At 39.8% G+C, this 18,796-nt stretch overlaps 2 protein-coding genes across 2 annotated transcripts; one reads left to right on the top strand and one right to left on the bottom strand.

The window, feature by feature from the left end:
- Positions 1 to 213: 213 nt before the first annotated feature.
- LOC145482100 (uncharacterized) lies at positions 214 to 9,560 on the top strand. Its single transcript, XM_081460697.1, has 8 exons — positions 214 to 636; positions 930 to 1,064; positions 1,636 to 1,834; positions 2,425 to 3,764; positions 5,108 to 5,242; positions 6,111 to 6,247; positions 7,369 to 7,531; positions 8,692 to 9,560. The coding sequence occupies exons 1-8, from the start codon at positions 537 to 539 to the stop codon at positions 8,880 to 8,882; spliced, it is 2,400 nt and encodes a 799-aa protein (XP_081316823.1). The 5' UTR covers positions 214 to 536; the 3' UTR covers positions 8,883 to 9,560.
- A 4,536-nt stretch (positions 9,561 to 14,096) lies between these two features.
- Positions 14,097 to 15,124, bottom strand: LOC145482095 (uncharacterized). The gene has a single exon (XM_081460692.1). The coding sequence runs from the start codon at positions 15,086 to 15,088 to the stop codon at positions 14,162 to 14,164; it is 927 nt and encodes a 308-aa protein (XP_081316818.1). The 5' UTR covers positions 15,089 to 15,124; the 3' UTR covers positions 14,097 to 14,161.
- Positions 15,125 to 18,796: the final 3,672 nt, after the last annotated feature.

Here is an 18,796-nt window from a genome sequence, read left to right as displayed (position 1 = left end):
GAACCAAGATTGGTTGTCTTGATAACTGTAATGTATACCTATGTGCCCTTTGCAGAAAATAACAAGTTTTTATCCAAATTTCAACCAGTTTCTTGGCTTATTCGTAAAATGTTTATGTAGGCTCCTATAAACCTGAATGTTATCCCGAGAGAGAGTTCTTTAAAACATATATATGCAGTCTTCTGAAAGTCACGTGGGTTTTCTGGCGTGCTATCAAATGCCGCTAATCTATTGAGTTAAGGCGCCGCCGTTTTCTCATCTTTATGTATCAGCCAATTTCAAGCTGACAAAAAAGCTAATGCCACATATTAGCCTTGTCAGATACGTGACCTAGGGGTTGACATTTGTTTCATGAATAATGTTATAACTTCATAAGCAAAGTCAGTTAGTGTTTGTCGCTCCTTTTTGCCAGGATCACCTGTTTCCTAATTTAGTTTTTCGTAGAGCGTAATAATAAGAACTCTGTGTTACTTGGTTGTTACTTTGGAGACTATATTTCACAAAGCCATTCTCTGTTTGTGACAATTTTCAGTTGAATGCATAAAATGCTGTTTTTTCCTCGCCATATCACAGTGATATCATTTGTTTTGGTGCTTTACGCAGGCCTTTGGAAAAACATCGCCGGCCAGATCAGAGGTAATTCATTTTACATGTTCTAGAACGCTTATACATGAATGCTCTTGATACTAGTTAACAGTCAGCATTGCCATGGCTGAATACAAGTATATCTCCCCTTTAAACTTGTCCATTGTTCATTGCGCTTTTAAAATTACTTCCACCAGCTGAAGAGAAACATCTAGATTAATTTCGTCAACAATGAAGTAACCTGACAAGAGTCCATGTACTTGCCATGCAAGTCCGAGCATTTTTACGAAGGGCATATTTGTTTTTTTAATCAACCCATAGCCTAATCAACCCGTTGCTTTCAGATGGAGCAGCCAACGTAAGCCAGGCGAGTTCAACAGCTTTCACTACAGTTTCTTCTCCTATCGGACCTACTCCTGATTCTTTCTTCCTTCGTTCTCTGCTCCGGAACTGTAGCCTAGATATGGCCCAAGTCACGGGTATGTAGTTGATGTATTTCAATTTCAAAAATTTAGGCTTGACTAAAAGATACTGAAGTGTGATAATGCAAGCCTTGCTTCTTCCCACATTTCCCCCCACATTTTTGTGAGCGGACACTCCGAAATGGTCACGGCTACATACAAAACAGTCGGACATATTTTCCTTTGGGTCAAAGAATGTCTACTTACGAGAGATTCTATTTCCGAGTCACTATAGTTTGCGGATCTGTCAAGAGTCCAAATACCGCGCTAAGCGATTTCGAAACAAGAATTCTAACCTCTACACGCCGTACAAAAAAAAAAAACAAAACCAAAAAAAACCGGCCAATTTATTTTTTTTAATCAGAGTTCCTTTTATGATTAACCTTCTACCAGTAATACGCAATTCAATAACTCAAACAGGTTTAAGATAAGTTAACAAGCATGTTTTTCTGAAACCAAAATAGCGTTTCTGATCTTGAGCTAGCAATCTTTGCCATATTTGACTTCAATTCATGACTATTATATTGCATCGGTCCGTATCTTTATATACCTTAGATTTTTCTTTGTTCTGTTTTTTCAAACTTCCCAGGATCACAGTGGGAAGATCAAATGCGCCTTTTTCTTCAACGCAGTTTTATGGCAGCTGACTCGCGCTACAGCTGTAGCGCTCGGTGTGGACTGGACCAAAGAAATGCATCACTGTCGGATGGTGCAGTTTTTATACCTTTATGTTATTGTGACGAGCTTTGCGATGACTTTGGTGACTGTTGCTTTGACTTCGATAAATTGTAAGTGTTTAAATTTTAAAATATAGTCGGTAATTCTTGATACTTTCAGAGTATTTGCGGTTAGTTACCAGCGATTAAACACAATGGGGTCATCCCTGGATTGAAACCCTATTCCCAGTGTGCGTTAATTATAACCTGTACATATTTTGAGTAATAGCTCATTAAACGCGTGTTCGCATTTCTTTATGCAAACACGAGTTAAAGTTTGGAAGAATTTCAAAGTCTGCAAAATCTCCAAACCTTTTCAATCGTGTTCGCATACTGGCACTATTTTCTTTCAGGGAGTATTGTATTTCACGTGAAGTGGGCTGGTTTGGTCAGAACGTCAGGCGGTTTCTTGCTCAAGCTTTTCCTAGCTCCCCAAGAGAATGTAATGATCTTAAATATGAAATTGCTCAACTGGAAGTTTATGTCCCTATTAAGGAGTGATGAGGAATTGTCGCTGGAGTGTGCGGAAATCACGGAAGAATTGAGAAGCAAGGAACGCCCGCACCTCGATTTCCCTCCTTTAAGACACTCTAAAAATCAATAACTATATCCAAAAAAGTACGTATCAAAACTTCAATGTGCGGATCTCATTGTATTTGCAGATGTCGAAAAAATCTTAGTCCTCGGAGCAGCAACCGTTCTACGAGTGAAATATGCTTTGGTGTAACACATGATGAAGTTTCAGCATACCATGGTTACGTAATTTGGAATACCTGCCCAAAAAACTGGAAAGAAAGAAGCGTGCTGCAGAAATGCCAGGATGAAGATGAAAGTGATCTTTTAAGGAATTTACCAGTTTTTGACGAAGATAGTCACGTGACTTACAAAAATATATTCTGTGCGAGGTGCAATGCTGCACTAAATACGACATACTGGACGATTATATTTGACTGTGAGGAATGGTTTAATGTTACAACTTTTAATTTTACCAGTGATCTGGGCCTTTTACAGCGGAGATGTTCAATTGATAAAAGGCCGAAAAATAACCAGCTTAGCTATTTGAATCGATGCATTCCACGGTTTAAGGACTGCCATAAAATAAGCCAAGATAACAACGACAGTTATTGCCAAGCCGAGTGCTTGAGGTACGCGTTCCCAGTCTGTGTCAGGGGTCCAGAAATGCTACGATTTAGAAACCCACAGTGTGCCTTGTGCAATGGGTTTAACACGAGTGTTATGGAAAGCATTTGCGGAAGGGTCAGCGGGATATTGCCTCCTCTCACCATCTTTTTTGATTTTACTTCAACGTCTAAGTACAGTATTGTGATAAGAGACAGCGTTAAATACGCGGTTCAACAAATTGAACAACTTTGGTCCTGCTCGTTTGATGAGGTGTTCGATCCATACACTGGCAGATGCACAAAGATAGTTCCAACTGTACCGCAAACAGATCCTGACCAAAGAGGACGAAACGAAACCGAGAAATGGAATCCAAACTGTACAACTGTAATAGCGTTCAATGAGTCAGACTACGAACGTCTATCTAATGGAAGCATGTATTTGAAACTACATGACAAGATATACAGCAACAACACTTTCACGATACGTGGAAAAAGATTATTGCTGTGTGCCAATTTTTCAAGAAACTTCACTGCAACAGAAAGAGGACCCGGTATGCGGCGTAAAGTAATCAAAACGCGAGCATCTAGATCTCTCCAACTTCTCACATCAATCGGATGCATATTGTCAATGATTTCTCTTATTCTCCTGCTAATTACGTATATTTTATTTGCTGAACTCCGCAACTTACCTGGGAAGATCATAATCAACTTGGCGATTTCCCTGTTGCTGTACCAAAGTGTCTACTTTTCAGCGGTTAAAAATGACGACCCAGACACTTGCTTGGTAGTTGCAGTTCTTCTTCATTTCTTTATTCTGTCCTCTTTCACATGGATGAATGTCATGGCTTATGATGTGCATCGCACTTTCACTAACGCTGCAGGTTAGAATAGCTCTAAAGCAGGCGTCATTCAGCTCCTGCATACGGTACAGGGGAAAGGCGTTTTAGGAAACGGCCGAAGCTGTTGCACTTTAGAGTGCCAGCTCGCAACTTAGTCGAATGTGGTTTGTACCACAATTGCTACTAATCTCGCAATCTGACTGGCTAATTTGCCGTTGTCGATAAGAGTCCAGACAACGCTGCACGCGTCATGTGTCACGTAATGCCTTTTTCAGCTCGCGCTCTGAAAAATACATTTTCTTTGACGCTGATATTGTGGTAAAAACAAATCGAAATGTGGTTTAGCGTGGTCTGTACTCTTATCGACAATATCAACGTCAAAGAGAATCTTTTTTTCAGAGCGTGACCACGATCGTGACACAAAGAAAGAGCAAGCGTTACAAATCTTCAAGCAGAATTATAATGACTTTGAGGCAAAACATACACATTGACATTTGGAACGGTGCAGCCATGGAAGAAGCCATTTGGGAAGGCCAAAGCACTGGAGTTTGAGGTAGAGTACGAAATCGAACTCGAAGCTGGCGTCACTGGAACATGAACAACTGCTGAACTCGCTTCTTTACTAACTAGAACGTTTGAGAGGATGTTGGAGCAGTTCTTCAACTGTTTTACAAATGGTCTGGAGTTATAACTTGATACACTTTGCTCATTAGCATGGCCTGAGATGGACATGATGCGGCGTGAAGGAACGTTGGCGTTTGATCATAGTGTGATGGCCGGCGGTGGCTCGCACTGACTGGTTAGTCAGTGCGAACAGTCCAGCGCCGTGGGAGATTTCCTTCATTATTTCTGCTACTATATTCACTCCGAGAGAGCTGTTCACGTACCAGATCATATCCGATTCTTGGGCTTTCGGCGACGGTCTTTAGGAAAAGGTTGGTTGTTGCTGGCTAAAAAAGGAATTGCGTGACACATTGACGCGAGCAGGGTTGTCTGGACTCTTATCGACAACGGCAAATTAGCCAATCAGATTGCGAGATTAGTAGCAAGTAGCGTAAAAAATGTTTTTCAAAATGCTTACACGAAACAATACGAATAATTTTAATATTACAGCAGGGTCAACTGCTAAATATTTTCTAAAAGCTAATCTACAAACACGTAGGTATAAACGTACCGTAACGCGCAAAGTCAATGTCTTGGTAATGCAGCTCTAGAGAGTCAGGTCTGAATCCTTTCTGCATCGATTCGAAGCGAATGGCTTCTAGAACGATACCATGGATAGAAACGCTCACTGAAGGGCTTAGGACTATTTAAGGTTTTGGTTGTAGTTTTTTTCGTTATCGTAGATGTGAGTAACACTAGCTTCTTGATCACTCTTCTGATAGGAGTTACAGCAAATTTGCAAGGAGGCCTCAGGACACGCCTCGTAAAGTACTGTGTATATGCCTGGGGAGTTCCTGCCATTGTTGTCCTCAGCTGCGTCATATGTGATCAAGTCAAGAAAGGCTCCATCGGATATGGCTAGTGCTCGTTACATTATAAAAATCTGTGGACAATTTCTTTGTGTTGTGTTCTCCTATCCAGGAGAATAAATGCATGGGTGCCGACAAGCTGGGACTAACAATGCGGGAATGCACTTGCATCCCATCTAAAAGGGAGTAGCAACATTCGTGTCCACCTCAATATAGACAAACTCAGTGACGGATCCAGACCTCGAGCTAAGGAGGGGAGAGATGGGGTTGTTTTGCTTGCCCCACCAGCTTTTCTTTCATTCTGTGATCTCTTTTTCTATCCAAAATAAGTGGGGGGCCCTCCCCTTGATCCGCCACTGACACTTTTTTTTGTTTTGACAACTTTGATGATCTATGGTATGTACAATTGCACAGGGTAGCCATGTACTGGTGAATTAATCCTCTTTAGATTCAAAAGCATTTTAAGTACAACAGTGCGACACAAATTACGCTGGTTCCAGACGTTTTCGCCCTAGCGATTTTTTTCACTTTATTAGCAGAAAGAAGAAAGAGAACCTCGGGGACCAGGGTACAGTTGAAATATTTCATACATTTTCAATTGGCTTTCTTTCTTCTCGTGAATGCATTATTATATTAAATTTATGGTAGATCACTTATGGTAGGTGCCATCATAACTTAATATACGGTCTACAGCGCTCAGAAAAATGGGCCCGCATTGCGGACATGTGTAGCTAAAAACCTAACCATCATTGCTCTGAGAGGGCGAATTAGCTGACAAATATGCCACATATGTTCTCGCGAATTGACAAAATTCTCGGATTCCGATCGACTTGTCAGTGCGGCTAGTAAGCCACACAAAAATAGCTCACTGAAACTTGAGTGCTAGTTCGAACTTGCGCTTTGTTGAAATCAACAGGGCAAGGAGAGGAAGAATGTTTCATATCACAGTCTCGAGCCCTTCTTTATTCGTTTATTGTACCCGTTGCACTGGTGATGATCTTCAATCTGTTTGCATTGGGGCATACAACCATTCATATCGTCACAACTCGAAAGGTGAGAAAAACCGCTGGTCGATTATGCATTAAACAATATCAGCAGAAATTCTCGAGCGCTCGATTATCATTGTCAAAATATAATAAGGAGACAGGGACATGAATTTATAATTTATACAATGTTGTTATTGTAAAAAACAAATTGACGTCAGTTTTTCATGCCTCTGTTCTGTTATTGACAACGAATTTCGTCATAACATTGTCAAAGTAGTCTGCGAATCCCGTTAGATTTCTCCTCTTGGATCCACAGCTACTGTGACAATGTTATGACGAAATTCATGACCAATAACAGCAATAACATGACAGATGCATGAAAAACTGACAAAAATTGGTTAACTCGTTTAAGTTAAAGGCCCTATATAGTGATATACCGACTGACCTACGTCCATTTCCTTTACTAATATTTTGATATGAATAGTTGAATTAATTAATTAAGGAATTTTCTAATAAAGGGTATGGTGAACTCGGCAATCGATTGAACGCTGTCTTGTAAGACTAGGTGAATACGTCACCAAGCCACTAAAGCTGACTAATAAGTAACTCAGTGAAAGTTTAGCTGCGTATGAAAGAATGACATTAATCGGAGCACTCACAGTTTAGTGTTTCACGCGCTCGCCGACAGAGCACAACAGTTTAATGTCTTCCCGAGCAGAGAATAACAGACTAACTGGCTTAACTGACTGACTGACTGACTAACAGACAAACAGTCGGACTGCTTGACCGACCGACTATAGTGACTAGCTGACTGTCCGTCTGAATGTCTGACTGACTGATCGATAGACCACACAGACCTGACCGTGACTGACTGACTAACGGACAGCTGAACAGACAGCCGGGCTGACTGAGTGAGTGATTGACTAACTTACTTTTCTGACTGGCTGATGGATCATGAATGACTGACTAACTGACTAACTGGCTGGGGTGACTGACTGACTGATGGACTGACTGTCTTTCTATCCGCCGCTAAATGATTGGCTGACGGCCCAAGCGGACCACACGTACAAACTACCTGCCTGACTGACTAGAATATTACCCAGACAGATAATTAGATTTGAGTTGTTCTATTGTGGCCGATGATCGTGTAAGTAGAAGTTATTAATGTTTTTCTACTTTCCATTTCAGAGAAGCCAGCAAGTAACCAATCATAGACAGGGTGGAAACGTAGCTCTAATTTGTGTTAAAATGGCTTCAGTGATGGGTGTGACATGGATTCTTGGATTTGCGGCAAACCTGAAAGCATTATCATTCCTGTGGTACCCGTATGTGGTTTTAAACAGCCTTCAAGGTATGTTTCCTATATAACTCGTATTTGGAGATTAAGACCAACACTTGAATAAAACCTTCTTTCAAGGGAACGACGGAAAGATATAAACTTTCCAGTGAGAATGGTCTACTATATAACCTACTGAATGAATTAAGTTATTAGATAGCTGACCTAATTTTTGGCAGAAAAGCCCTGATTAAGCGTTCTGTAATGCCTGTTTTCTGCTGCTCTAAAGAAACAAAGAAAACCGCCAAACGACCCATCAGCTCAGCCGGCAGCAGCAATATTCTGTTTTGTTAACTCCTTCAGGAAATTTGTTTTTTCACGATGCTCAATAATTTTGCAGCACCATATTTAAATGCTTTTGAGTTGTTAGACTGAAACACAAAATTAATCTGTAAATAAGTACACAGGCAGGAGTTTAGTCCGTGTCTACAACTTGTGCCGGTACGAGTATGCTTTCTACTCAGAAATCCCTGGCGCAGTCAATCGATAAAAATCGAGATCAGAAATCAATCGATTCAATCGATATCAATCACCGATTGCTATCGATTGATTTCTGCAATCGATAACAATCGAACTCACAGAAAAAAATATCGATTGGTATCGATTGACAAAAATCGTTAGCAATAGATAATTTTTGTCTTCAGGAATATCGATTGTTACCGATTGAATGAAACCGACAATAACTATTTAACCATATATTAATTTTTCCGGATATGGCTTTCTTATTGTGTACATGGAACAGCTGACGATTTGAACTAAGGATTCAAAGTAAACTAACAAAAAAGATTTAAAACCCAAAATGTTTCTGTTAGTTGTTTCTGTTCTTGTTATTTTTGTTGATGATTGTAAAAGATATACAGGCTATGAAGATGAAATGACTCAATAAAACCATTCTATACAAATTTTGTCAAACATTGTATCAGTGTAAAAGGACAAAAATAATTTCCGATACCAATCGATACCAATCGATGAATTAATCGTGATCGATTAGTATCGGCAATCGACAACAATCGAACTCGCAACTTTTCTTCCTCATCAATTTTAATCCATTGCCGTTGATAATCGATATCAATTTTCGATTGATATCGATTATCGATTTATCGATTGACTACGCCTGGGACATCCCACAACATTAGATGCGCTTTCAAATTAAGGCTCTTTTCCTTTCTCCACAGGGTTGTTCATTTTCCTGTCTTTCGCTGCTGGTGGAAAGGCTTGGGATTTATATAGAAGTAAATTAGCTGGTATTATGAGACGTTGTACACAGAACGAAGAAGACACTGGAGGATTAAACCGTAACTGTGACGAACAAGCAGTGATTTGTCGCACAAATGAGGGTCAAGTTACACAGGACACTTACTTGTGATTAACTAACGTAAGAGTAAAGTTGATCCCAGGGTCTCTCGTCTCTTCTTGACCGTCCTCCTAGAGATCTGACTGAGCTTCAGACCGGGTGATAGTAAGGCACACGTTAGGAACGAGTTTCACGTAGCAGCACAATGACAACTGGTATATATGGAAAAACTGATTCTGAGATGCTCTCGAAATACTACTTCACTTCTGTACCGCAGAAGTCTTAGCTTCAAGTCTCATTGCATTGAAGCGCTGTGAAATAGTACTTTTTAAACTCAGATAGACCCTATATGGTCAACTGCATCCAAGAACATTACTATATAGATCGTATTTCAAAACCTAGTGTTATCAAAATTGATCCACTTTTCTTGATACAAAATCTGGTAAGAGGCGCTGTGGCCAAATTGGTCATGCGAATAAAGCCAGTTGTTGCTTTGTAGTAAGTGAGCTGAACTTTGAATAGAGCGATCCTGGTACAAGTCTGGCCCGGGTGATAGTGTTGTCCCGACATTTGCATTGCGCATCCTTACTGCGCATAATGTATGGCGTCACTAGCGCGCGCTCGTGCACGCGCACATTGAAAACATGGCGGATTTACCCTAATATTGAGTTCTGTCAGCTGAAAAATGGCTCTAGCTCACTAACGAGCTCGGTCACCCCAATTTTTTCCCGTCGTTTTAATGAACTCATCATAAGCTTTGCGTGAGAAAAGACTGATCTGATTTCTATGTTATAAATTTAGCTAAATTTCTTTTTTTTTTTTTTTTTTTTTTTTTGCTTTTTGCCTCTTTTTGAAAACGAGTCCTTTTTTTTTTTTTTTTTTTTAATTACAACACTAACTCTATTTACATTATATTGCTCTAATTATTTACACTATTTAAATTACAATAACTAAACGACTTACATTACTAACAAATACAGTTACACGACTTACACAATTAAGAAATACAGTGACGACAAGGGGCAAAGAAAAAAAAAAAAAAAAAAAACTGAGAAGAAAAATAGCTAGTTATCATTACAGCTTGAGGTTGTAGTACAGAAACATAAAAAAACAGACCAAAGGCATGTGGTACATTAAAAGTAAAATGAGTTATGCATCTGACAGGAGATTAGAAATAGATTAATGGGTAGGAGATAGATAACCCTACAGAAAATATAATTTAAAATATTAATTAAATCCTCAGGTATCCTGTAAGAGGTTTCCATTTCTTCGTGTCCCCACTTTTTGTTTCTATCTCACATTGTAATTTTAGTGTGCATATGAAAAGCGTAAGATTTGGATGATCATTTTTTGTTTTAGCGAGCCATATGTGATATCGTGCTAAGAGAAAGCAGTAATTTATAAGAAGCGCAAATTGAGAGATATCTGGCCCCAGACCCAAAGCAGTAATATTTGTCAAAGCATAATCTCTAGGAAGTAAATTTAAGTTTTTCAGCCATTCAGTAAGTTTATTCCAAAAGTGAGATGTTTGACGGCATGACCAAAAAAGATGAATTATTGACTCAGAGGAGGTGTGACAAAAACTGCACTTTTCATCGCCCTGTAGACCTATTCTAAATAAAAAGTTATTGGTTGGTACACGTCTATGTAAGAATTTAAACTGAAACTCTATCAGCTTAGTGCTCTTTGTGCATTTTTTAGCTAAAAGATAGGCAGCATTCCAATTTATGTTGTCATTTATTGGTAGGCCACAATCCTCTAGCCACTTCTTTTGACTTGACTTTGGGGTTAAACTCTTGTTACTAATCAGTTTTTTATATATTATTGTAGTTGCTTTTTTGACCTGCAAAATTCTTGTTGTAAGTGGCTCATATTCGTGGTCGGTGTTCTGTAAATCTTGAAAATTAGAATCAGTCCGAAGAGACTTTACAGCCGATATTAATCCGTAGAAGCTGAGAGGGCGAGGGTCTATTTCATACTTACAGCGGAAATCATTTAACGAGAGAAAATTGTTGTCCGGTCCTAAAAGATGTTTCACCCGAGTTATTCCCTTGGTGAACCAATTTTTAAAAAAAACTGTTTTGTTGGCTATCTTTATTAGGGAGTTATGCCAAAGTTGTTGATCCAGAAAGTGATCTTTCGATGTTATTTCAGGTTCAAAGTTAACTTCCGCCCAGATTCCTAATAGTTCTTTTAAAAAGGCATCCGAAGTTGTTATTGTCGATAAGGTGTCTCTAACGTTGAGGTTGTAGGAAAAAAAGTTTTGACAGCCATATTTTTTTAGGGTTATATCAAAAAAGATTTTCCATTTTCCCTTATTGTTGTTATCTAAATATTTTTTAATCCATGTGGTTTTGAGAGATTTATTGAAGGAACTAATATCAATCATTTTTAGGCCACCACCACCGAAATCATTGATCATTACCTTCCGTTTTATCTTGTCGCCTTTACCATTCCATAGAAAAGTGTAGAGTAAATCATTTATTTCTTTTAAAACCCTGTAGTTTGAGCGAAGAGGCGAGAGTAGATAAACCAATTGGGAGACCACTAGTGATTTGATAACAGTGATTTTCCCTAACAATGTGAGTCGGCGGTATTTCCAGCATCTCAGGATTTCTTTCACTTTTTCAAGTTTCTCATTGTAGTTTAAAGAGGCAGATAGTTCGGGATCTGTTGAAATCCATAGACCTAGGGATTTTACTTTGTCTTTTGGCCATTTAAGCTCTTTTCCTGATAACAGAATTTTATCACTTCCAATACTTGCGCCAATCCATAGAGCTTCCGTTTTCTTATCATTGAGTCTGAGGCCAGAGACTTTGCTGAAATCGTCAAGCATTGCAAGGGATGAAAGGAGAGATTCACGTGACCCATCTAATATAAGTGTTGTGTCATCGGCATACTGACTTAACTTAATTTCCACATTATTTACAGTGATTCCCTTTATACTAGTATTTTTCCTAATTGCCGTGGCCAGCACCTCTGCCGATAGGATAAATAAATAAGGTGAGAGCGGGCAGCCTTGCCTAACACCTCTTTGAATTTCAAAAAAATTACTTGCCCATCCATTATTCAGAATACAGCTTTCAGTATGACTATACAGGATTTTCACCCAGTTAATTAGCGAAGCACCAAAACCGTAGGATCTTAATGTTCCATGTATGAAGGACCATTCGAGAGAATCAAATGCCTTTTCAAAGTCAATAAAAAGTAACAGGCCCGGGATATTCTTTTCTGTGGCATATTGGATAATAGAGTCAATGAGTCTGATATTTTCGCCTATAAATCTGCCCTTCAAAAATCCTGTTTGATCGTGATTGATAAGGTTTGGAAGTACTAATTTAATTCGGTTTGCAATAGATTTTGCTGCGATTTTGTAATCAGTGTTCAAAAGGGTAATAGGCCTCCAATTTTTGATGAAGTATAGTTCCGCATCTTTTTTTGGAATTAGTTTTATAACCCCTCGTCTTTGTGTTACTGAGAGGCAGCCAGAGTCAAAAGCATAGTTGAGGGCCGAGATTAAAAAAGAAGAAATGTCTTTCCAAAAAACTTTGTAGAATTCGGCGGGAAGTCCATCCGTGCCTGGCGTTTTGTCAGACTCCATCTTCTTCAGGGCTTCGAAACATTCCTTTTGAGTTAAGGGGCCTTCACATAAAGTTTGTTCTTCATTGGTCAAAGAAGTGGAGTTCACTTCAGAGAGGAATGTTGACTGGATGCTGTCGGGGCTTTTTGACGTATAAAGATTTTTATAAAAAGCCGTACATTCAGATAAGATATCTTTGTCTGTGGTGACAAAGTCGGTGTCATTAATTTTTAATTGACTAATTGTTCCTTGTTTACAGTGCCTTTTTTCGAGGTTTAGAAAATATCCGGAGTTCTTTTCGCCCTCGTTGTACCATTGCGACTTTGACCTAATGATAGCGCCTTTGGTTCGATACTCAAAAATGTTTTCTAGCTCTTTCTTTAAGGTAAAAATTCTTTCAGCAACAATATGATATGAGGGGTTACTATTGCTTGCATTGTCTAAATGTTTTTCTAACAAAGCGATTTCGCGTTCCAACATTTCTTCGCGTTTCCTTGTTGTCGCGTTTTTGTATGCAGCATAAGATATTGATTTTTCTCGCACCTTTAATTTAATCATCTCCCAAAGCAGAGCTGGGTTCACTGAGGTGTCATCTTTGTATTGTTTCACAGTGCTTTCAATTGTTGTTTTAATTTCTTGGACATATCTCATTTCGGATAAAAGGGACGTGTTCAACTTCCAAAAACCTTTGCCTCTGGGGTTCGAGTGTAAAGCTAGATTCAGAGTAATCATCGAATGATCCGTTTTGAAACCAGGAAAAATATCTGCATGGATCACATCACATAAAGATGATTCACTTACTAGAAAAAAATCGAGTCGGCAATGTATGACTGGTTGGTTTTGGCGCCAAGTATATCTCCTGGCTTCTGGGTTGAAAAGTCTCCAAATATCAGTCAAACCAAGATTTTCAGAGAAATCTCGAATCACTTTTAAGGCATTTTTGTGTGTTCTGGCAAGGCCACCCCTCTTGTCTTTTTCGACGTCAAGAACTAAGTTAAAGTCCCCACCAATTATGATTTCACCACATTTAAAGTTTGATAAATGATCGAAAAAAACCTGAAAGAAGTTTGGATCGTCTTCATTCGGAGCGTAGATGTTAGCCACAGTCAGACGCTTGCTATAAGCAACGATATCACATATTAAAAAGCGTCCATTCGGATCCGAGAAAACCTTGTGGATCTGGCAATTGAAATTATTATTGAAAAGAATACCAACCCCTGCTTTGTTGCTGCTGCAGCAGCTGAAGAGCGCTTTGTACCCCCATTCACAAGACCATATATCGGTAGTTTCTCGAGAACAATGGACCTCTTGCAGCATATATATAGATTGCTTTTTCGCTCTCAGCCAGTTAAACACCTCTTTTCTTTTGGCATTGTTTCCCAATCCCCTGACATTGAGGGAAATTATTTTCAGATCTGTTGTATTGTGAGTAATGAAGGAGGCTGAGTTGACTGTTTTGCATTTTCACAATAAAAGATATCTAAATGACCACATGCCTTTAAACTATTGTTAATTAGATAGATTTTTATGCCCTGGAGACAGTAAAACGAAAACACACACAAAATGAATAAAATTACTAAAGGACTTATGGTGGAGAAATTAGGCAACTTGATTGCTTGCTACAGCAAAAAAGAGAAAAAGCCTACAACTCTATTAACCCGTTTAAGTTGCCGACCGCCTCTAATTGGTGAAAAGCGTATTGGCAATAACGAAACTGCGAGAAGTTTGAACAATTTACCGGTCAATCTGAACAAAGTTTATTTAGTGTTAATTAAATAGTAAATTTTTGCCCGATCGGCCACAATTTACCTCTGATATACAATTTATCCGGTTGAGATTGGCTGAAGGAGGCAGCAACTCCATTTTTCCTGGCATCCTTAAAAGCTCCCATCTGTACTTTGCGACGGGTAATGATTTCCTGGGGAAGGTCTCGGAACATTTGAAAGTTAGTGCCTTTAAGCCGGTGACCCAGTAAAAAGATCTGTTGACAGTCTTTATATCTAAGGAAACGGGCCAGAATAGGACGCGGATTTCCATCCTTGCTTTTTCCGATGCGATGTACTCGCTGAATTTCTACATTCCTTGCATCCCTATAACCAAGATCACGTTCCAGAAAAGTTCGGAGAACTTCTTCGGTGTCTTCACTAGTGCGGCCGCCTATTTCTGTCGATTCTTCTATGTTCGTGAATTTGATATTCTCCCGGCGAGAGTAGGCTTCTAAGTAAAGATTTTTAGTGTGGATCTCGTCTAACAAATCCCCATTTTTCTGGCATTTTGTCGTGAGCTCTGCTAATTGAGTTTCATAGAGTCGATGCACCTTCTCCATAGCTTCTGTCTTATCCTTGAGTTGTTGTCCAGTAAAGTTGATCCCTTCTTTTAGATCGTCAATATCTTTCTTCGCTGTTGTTTGGAAATCTTCTAGCCTTTGGGTTCGTTTCTCTAAGTTCTCGAGATTGGCTTCAATTTTCTTCACGGCGGATTCTAATGAATCAAGCTTTTCCAGCTTTGCTAAGATTGCTTGTAGAGTTGCACCAACATCTTGTGTCATACTGAGAGCTGTCATTATTTCGTCTTCGTGATGCGTTGGCGAGGAGTATGGCTTCGTTTTTTTGATTTCCGGCGAAAGAGATGATTCGTCGGAAGAGTCTGAGGATATGGTTTTTCTTTTGCTCAAAAACTGACCGAAAAAAACGGCCATTTACCAAAGACAGAGCAGAAAGATCGGCGGGCGGCAGCAACGTACGTCTTTACGTCGCCATTACTCGACCCAGTCTGAAGTCTAGCTAAATTTCTTAGTAAACATAGAGTCAATTCAAGACAATCATGATAGACGTCATTCTCGGAGACTCAGGGGCAGTTAGTGGGGGCGGGGAAAAAGTCTAAACGGGTCTTCGGCCGAACTTTTTCTCCCCCGTTTAGATTTTTCCTCGCTCCCAATAACTGCCCCCTGGGTCTCCGAGAATGACGTCTATAATGACTCCTTGCTCACTAAAAAATTTATAACCCGATAGTGAAAAAATATTCAAGGTACACCAACCTCTATTACGCGGCCAGCCCCTATTAAGTGACCACCTTCCAATTTCCCGAGGGTAGCCCACTGTATTATATGTAAACCAAAAATAATTGCACAGCGAGAAAAGACCAGGTACGAGTTTAGCGTTACAGTATTTACGCAGGGCGTGTAGGTAGCGGTTGTCTAGTAAAAGATGACAACACGGGTAATGGTTAACTATTCATTCTTCTCATTGCTTAATTTAATCTCTTCCTACTCAACAAGATTGTGTGCTCCCTGTGGTTCCAAGCCTTACGGATCCTTACGTATTAGGATAGAAATTGTCTTACCCCTACCTCTAAAATGGGATGACAGCATTGCGTGACGAACAAACAAGGAACCGCTGCAAGCAAGGATTCAAGCGGCAATGTATGGTTGGCCATTCGTTTCAAAATTACGACAGCGTACACGCGGGTTTTTCTGCCGCGTATACTTGTTTACATACGTTAAGTATGGGCTTTAAGCTCATATATACGACCATTTAGATCACGTATATGCGCATTTATAACGGGCCACATATTTGCGTAAATTCAAGCACGGGGATATGCGAAATAAGTGCCCAAATATATGCGTCCTACAAGGACCCATATATACGCGTGCTAAAATGCGCGTATATGCGGATCTCGTAAATTACGTTTTATATGCCAGCACGAAATGTGCCTTTTTAAGAGAATGGCTGTTCGTGTATGATAGCAATGAAAATTACTTTAGCTAGGAATCGTCAATATGGTAGCAGTGGTAAAATGGCTTGTCTTGGTCTATTTGCTATTTGATGTTTGTTACTGCAGCTCCCCCAGTGACTGAACTTCTAGAAACAGTTATGCGTGTTTTGAATGACTGTTCAAGATTTTATCTTCACGCTAATCGTAACATGGCAGAGAACTTGATCATTCGTCGTGAAGTTGCTGTGGATTCTTTTCACCGTTTAGGACAGAGGTGCCCGAGCGAATGCTGAGAGAATTCTGCCTCTTGAATTGCTGGTGAGAGAAATTCAATACTTACTACATAGATGGGAAATGTTTGCAGTTCAGTTTTGAACTTGAGTAATCTCAAACTACACAAAGCATAAGCAGTGGAAAACATTGTTATAGAAAGAAATTTATATTTGGGTTAACTTTTAATCCTGGGTTAGCGTTAACCGGCTTTCGAACAACCCGGCCCTTATGATTCGAGAAATAAGACTGACGTGGGTTTTCCAATTCTGGTATCAGTATCATGCTGGGTCATTTGCGAAGTAGAAATATCTATGTTCAGCGTCAGCGTGTAAGGTAAAGCTTTTTTCGAACTGACCCAGCAGGGTTTGATTTGAGGTGGTTCAATACCATCACAAGGCGTGTTGACAGCGTCAGGGGACCTAATTCTCTCTGGCATATTGATGGACTACACTGCCTTATCAGTTGGAGGTTTGTAATACATGGTGGTTTTGACAGGGCTTTAGACTTTTAAAAGTTGTGCAACAAACAATTCTGTTGCGACTGGGCTCGCTCTGTTCTTAGCTGCTGGGCAAAGTTATGGATTGCCCTCTAGAGTGTGTTCAGACGAAGGGGATGAATATTTAGAGGTAGGAAGAGCTAGGCTATGGCACAGGGTATTTAATAGGGGAAGAAAAATTTCTGGGTTGACTGTACACAACCAGTGAATTGATCGTCTCTGGAGAGAAGTCTTTATTGAAGTCGGTCGGTTCTACTACACTCTGTTCTACCAAATGGAAGAAAATGGCATCCTGGAATCGACGAGCATAATCGATCTGTTCTGTTTGTATTACATATTTCTTTCCAGAATTAACAACCAGTTAAACCTCCTAGTTGAGGCATGGAATAACCATGCTGTACGCACAACCAATATGGGTGAATGCAGTTGATTTTACAAGATATATGTAATACTGGAAATACTAGCTGTCAGGGACACATCTGATGATAACACCCAATGAGATGAATTATCTGGTGAAGACCCAATAGGACTTACACTAAAATCACATTCTGCTTCCTAAACCTCCCCTTGAGGTATTGATATATCATAGGCTGGACAACCCACTCTTCCATTATAGAAGCTGATACAGTTGGCAAAGCCCTAATGGGAGTACACTGAGGCGCATGAAACTGCTCTTAATGTAAACATTTCCCATCTAAGTAGTAAATATTGCGTTTGTCTCACCAGCGATTCTAGAGATCGTATCCTCTCAGCATTCACCTTGGTACCTCTGTCCAATGAGTCAACTAAAGGATTAGCCTGCTTAGCTTGGCGGTTTAGCAATTTTTAAGCAATTTGAGCGCGAGCGCATAGAGCGACAAAGCCGCGAAAACGGGCAGGAACCCCCCAGGATCCTCGTGGCTACGGCGCATTTGGCGCTCGTTGTCGCGGCTTCGCCGCTTTCTTAGCGCGTTCAAATTGCCTAAAAACCGCCAAGCTACGCAGGCCACTAAAGAATGTACAGAGTAATCCACAACAACTTCACGACGATTAGCGTTAGGATAAAATCTTGAACAGTCATTCAAAACACGCATAGCTGTTTCTAGAAGTTCATTCACTGGAGAGTTGCAGTAACAAACATTAAATAGCAGAAAGACCAAGACAAGCCATTTTACCACTGCCGCCATATTGACGATTCCTAGTTAAAGTAATTTTCATTGCTATCATACACGAACAGCCATCTTCCTAAAAGGCACATTTCGTGCTGGCATATAAAACGTAATTTACGAGACCCGCATATACGCGCATTTTAGCACGCGTATATATGGGTCCTTGTAGGACGCATATATTTGGGCACTTATTTCGCATATCCCCGTGCTTGAATTTACGTAAATATGTGGCCCTTTAAAAATGCGTATATACGCGATCTAAATGGTCGTGTATATGAGCTTAAAGCCCATACGTAACGTATGTAAACAAGTATACGCGGCAGAAAAACCCGCGTGTACCCTGTCGTATAATTTTGAAACGAATGGCCAACCATAGCAATGGATCAAACCATGATCAAACGTAATATTTTGGTGTAGTGCAAAACAAGCAACTATCTACAAATCACTTGGCCGTTTTTGACTTAGATGCAGTGGTGATCATATGTGTCGAAAGAGGGTCATAGATTCATGGTATTCGACCATTAAATAAGTTGACAGTTGGCGATGTACATCGGACGTTGTATAAACAAAAGCAAACTTCTGCTTTATGTGCGACGAATGGTGACAGAAACACGTCAAATCGGCTTTTGGACCTACCTTTTACAGCAAAGAAGGTTAGAACATTTCGAAATTATCAGCTCTGTGTCTATTTCAACTTAATATAGCTCAAGACATGTGGCGCGTGCTAAAATATATGTCTCACCCGTAAATTGAAATTTGACGACGGATGGTCAAA

Source organism: Orbicella franksi, chromosome 3 (assembly GCF_964199315.1).
Source record: "Orbicella franksi chromosome 3, jaOrbFran1.1, whole genome shotgun sequence".
NCBI lineage: Eukaryota > Metazoa > Cnidaria > Anthozoa > Scleractinia > Merulinidae > Orbicella > Orbicella franksi.
This window is presented reverse-complemented; position numbering and strand designations above follow the sequence as displayed.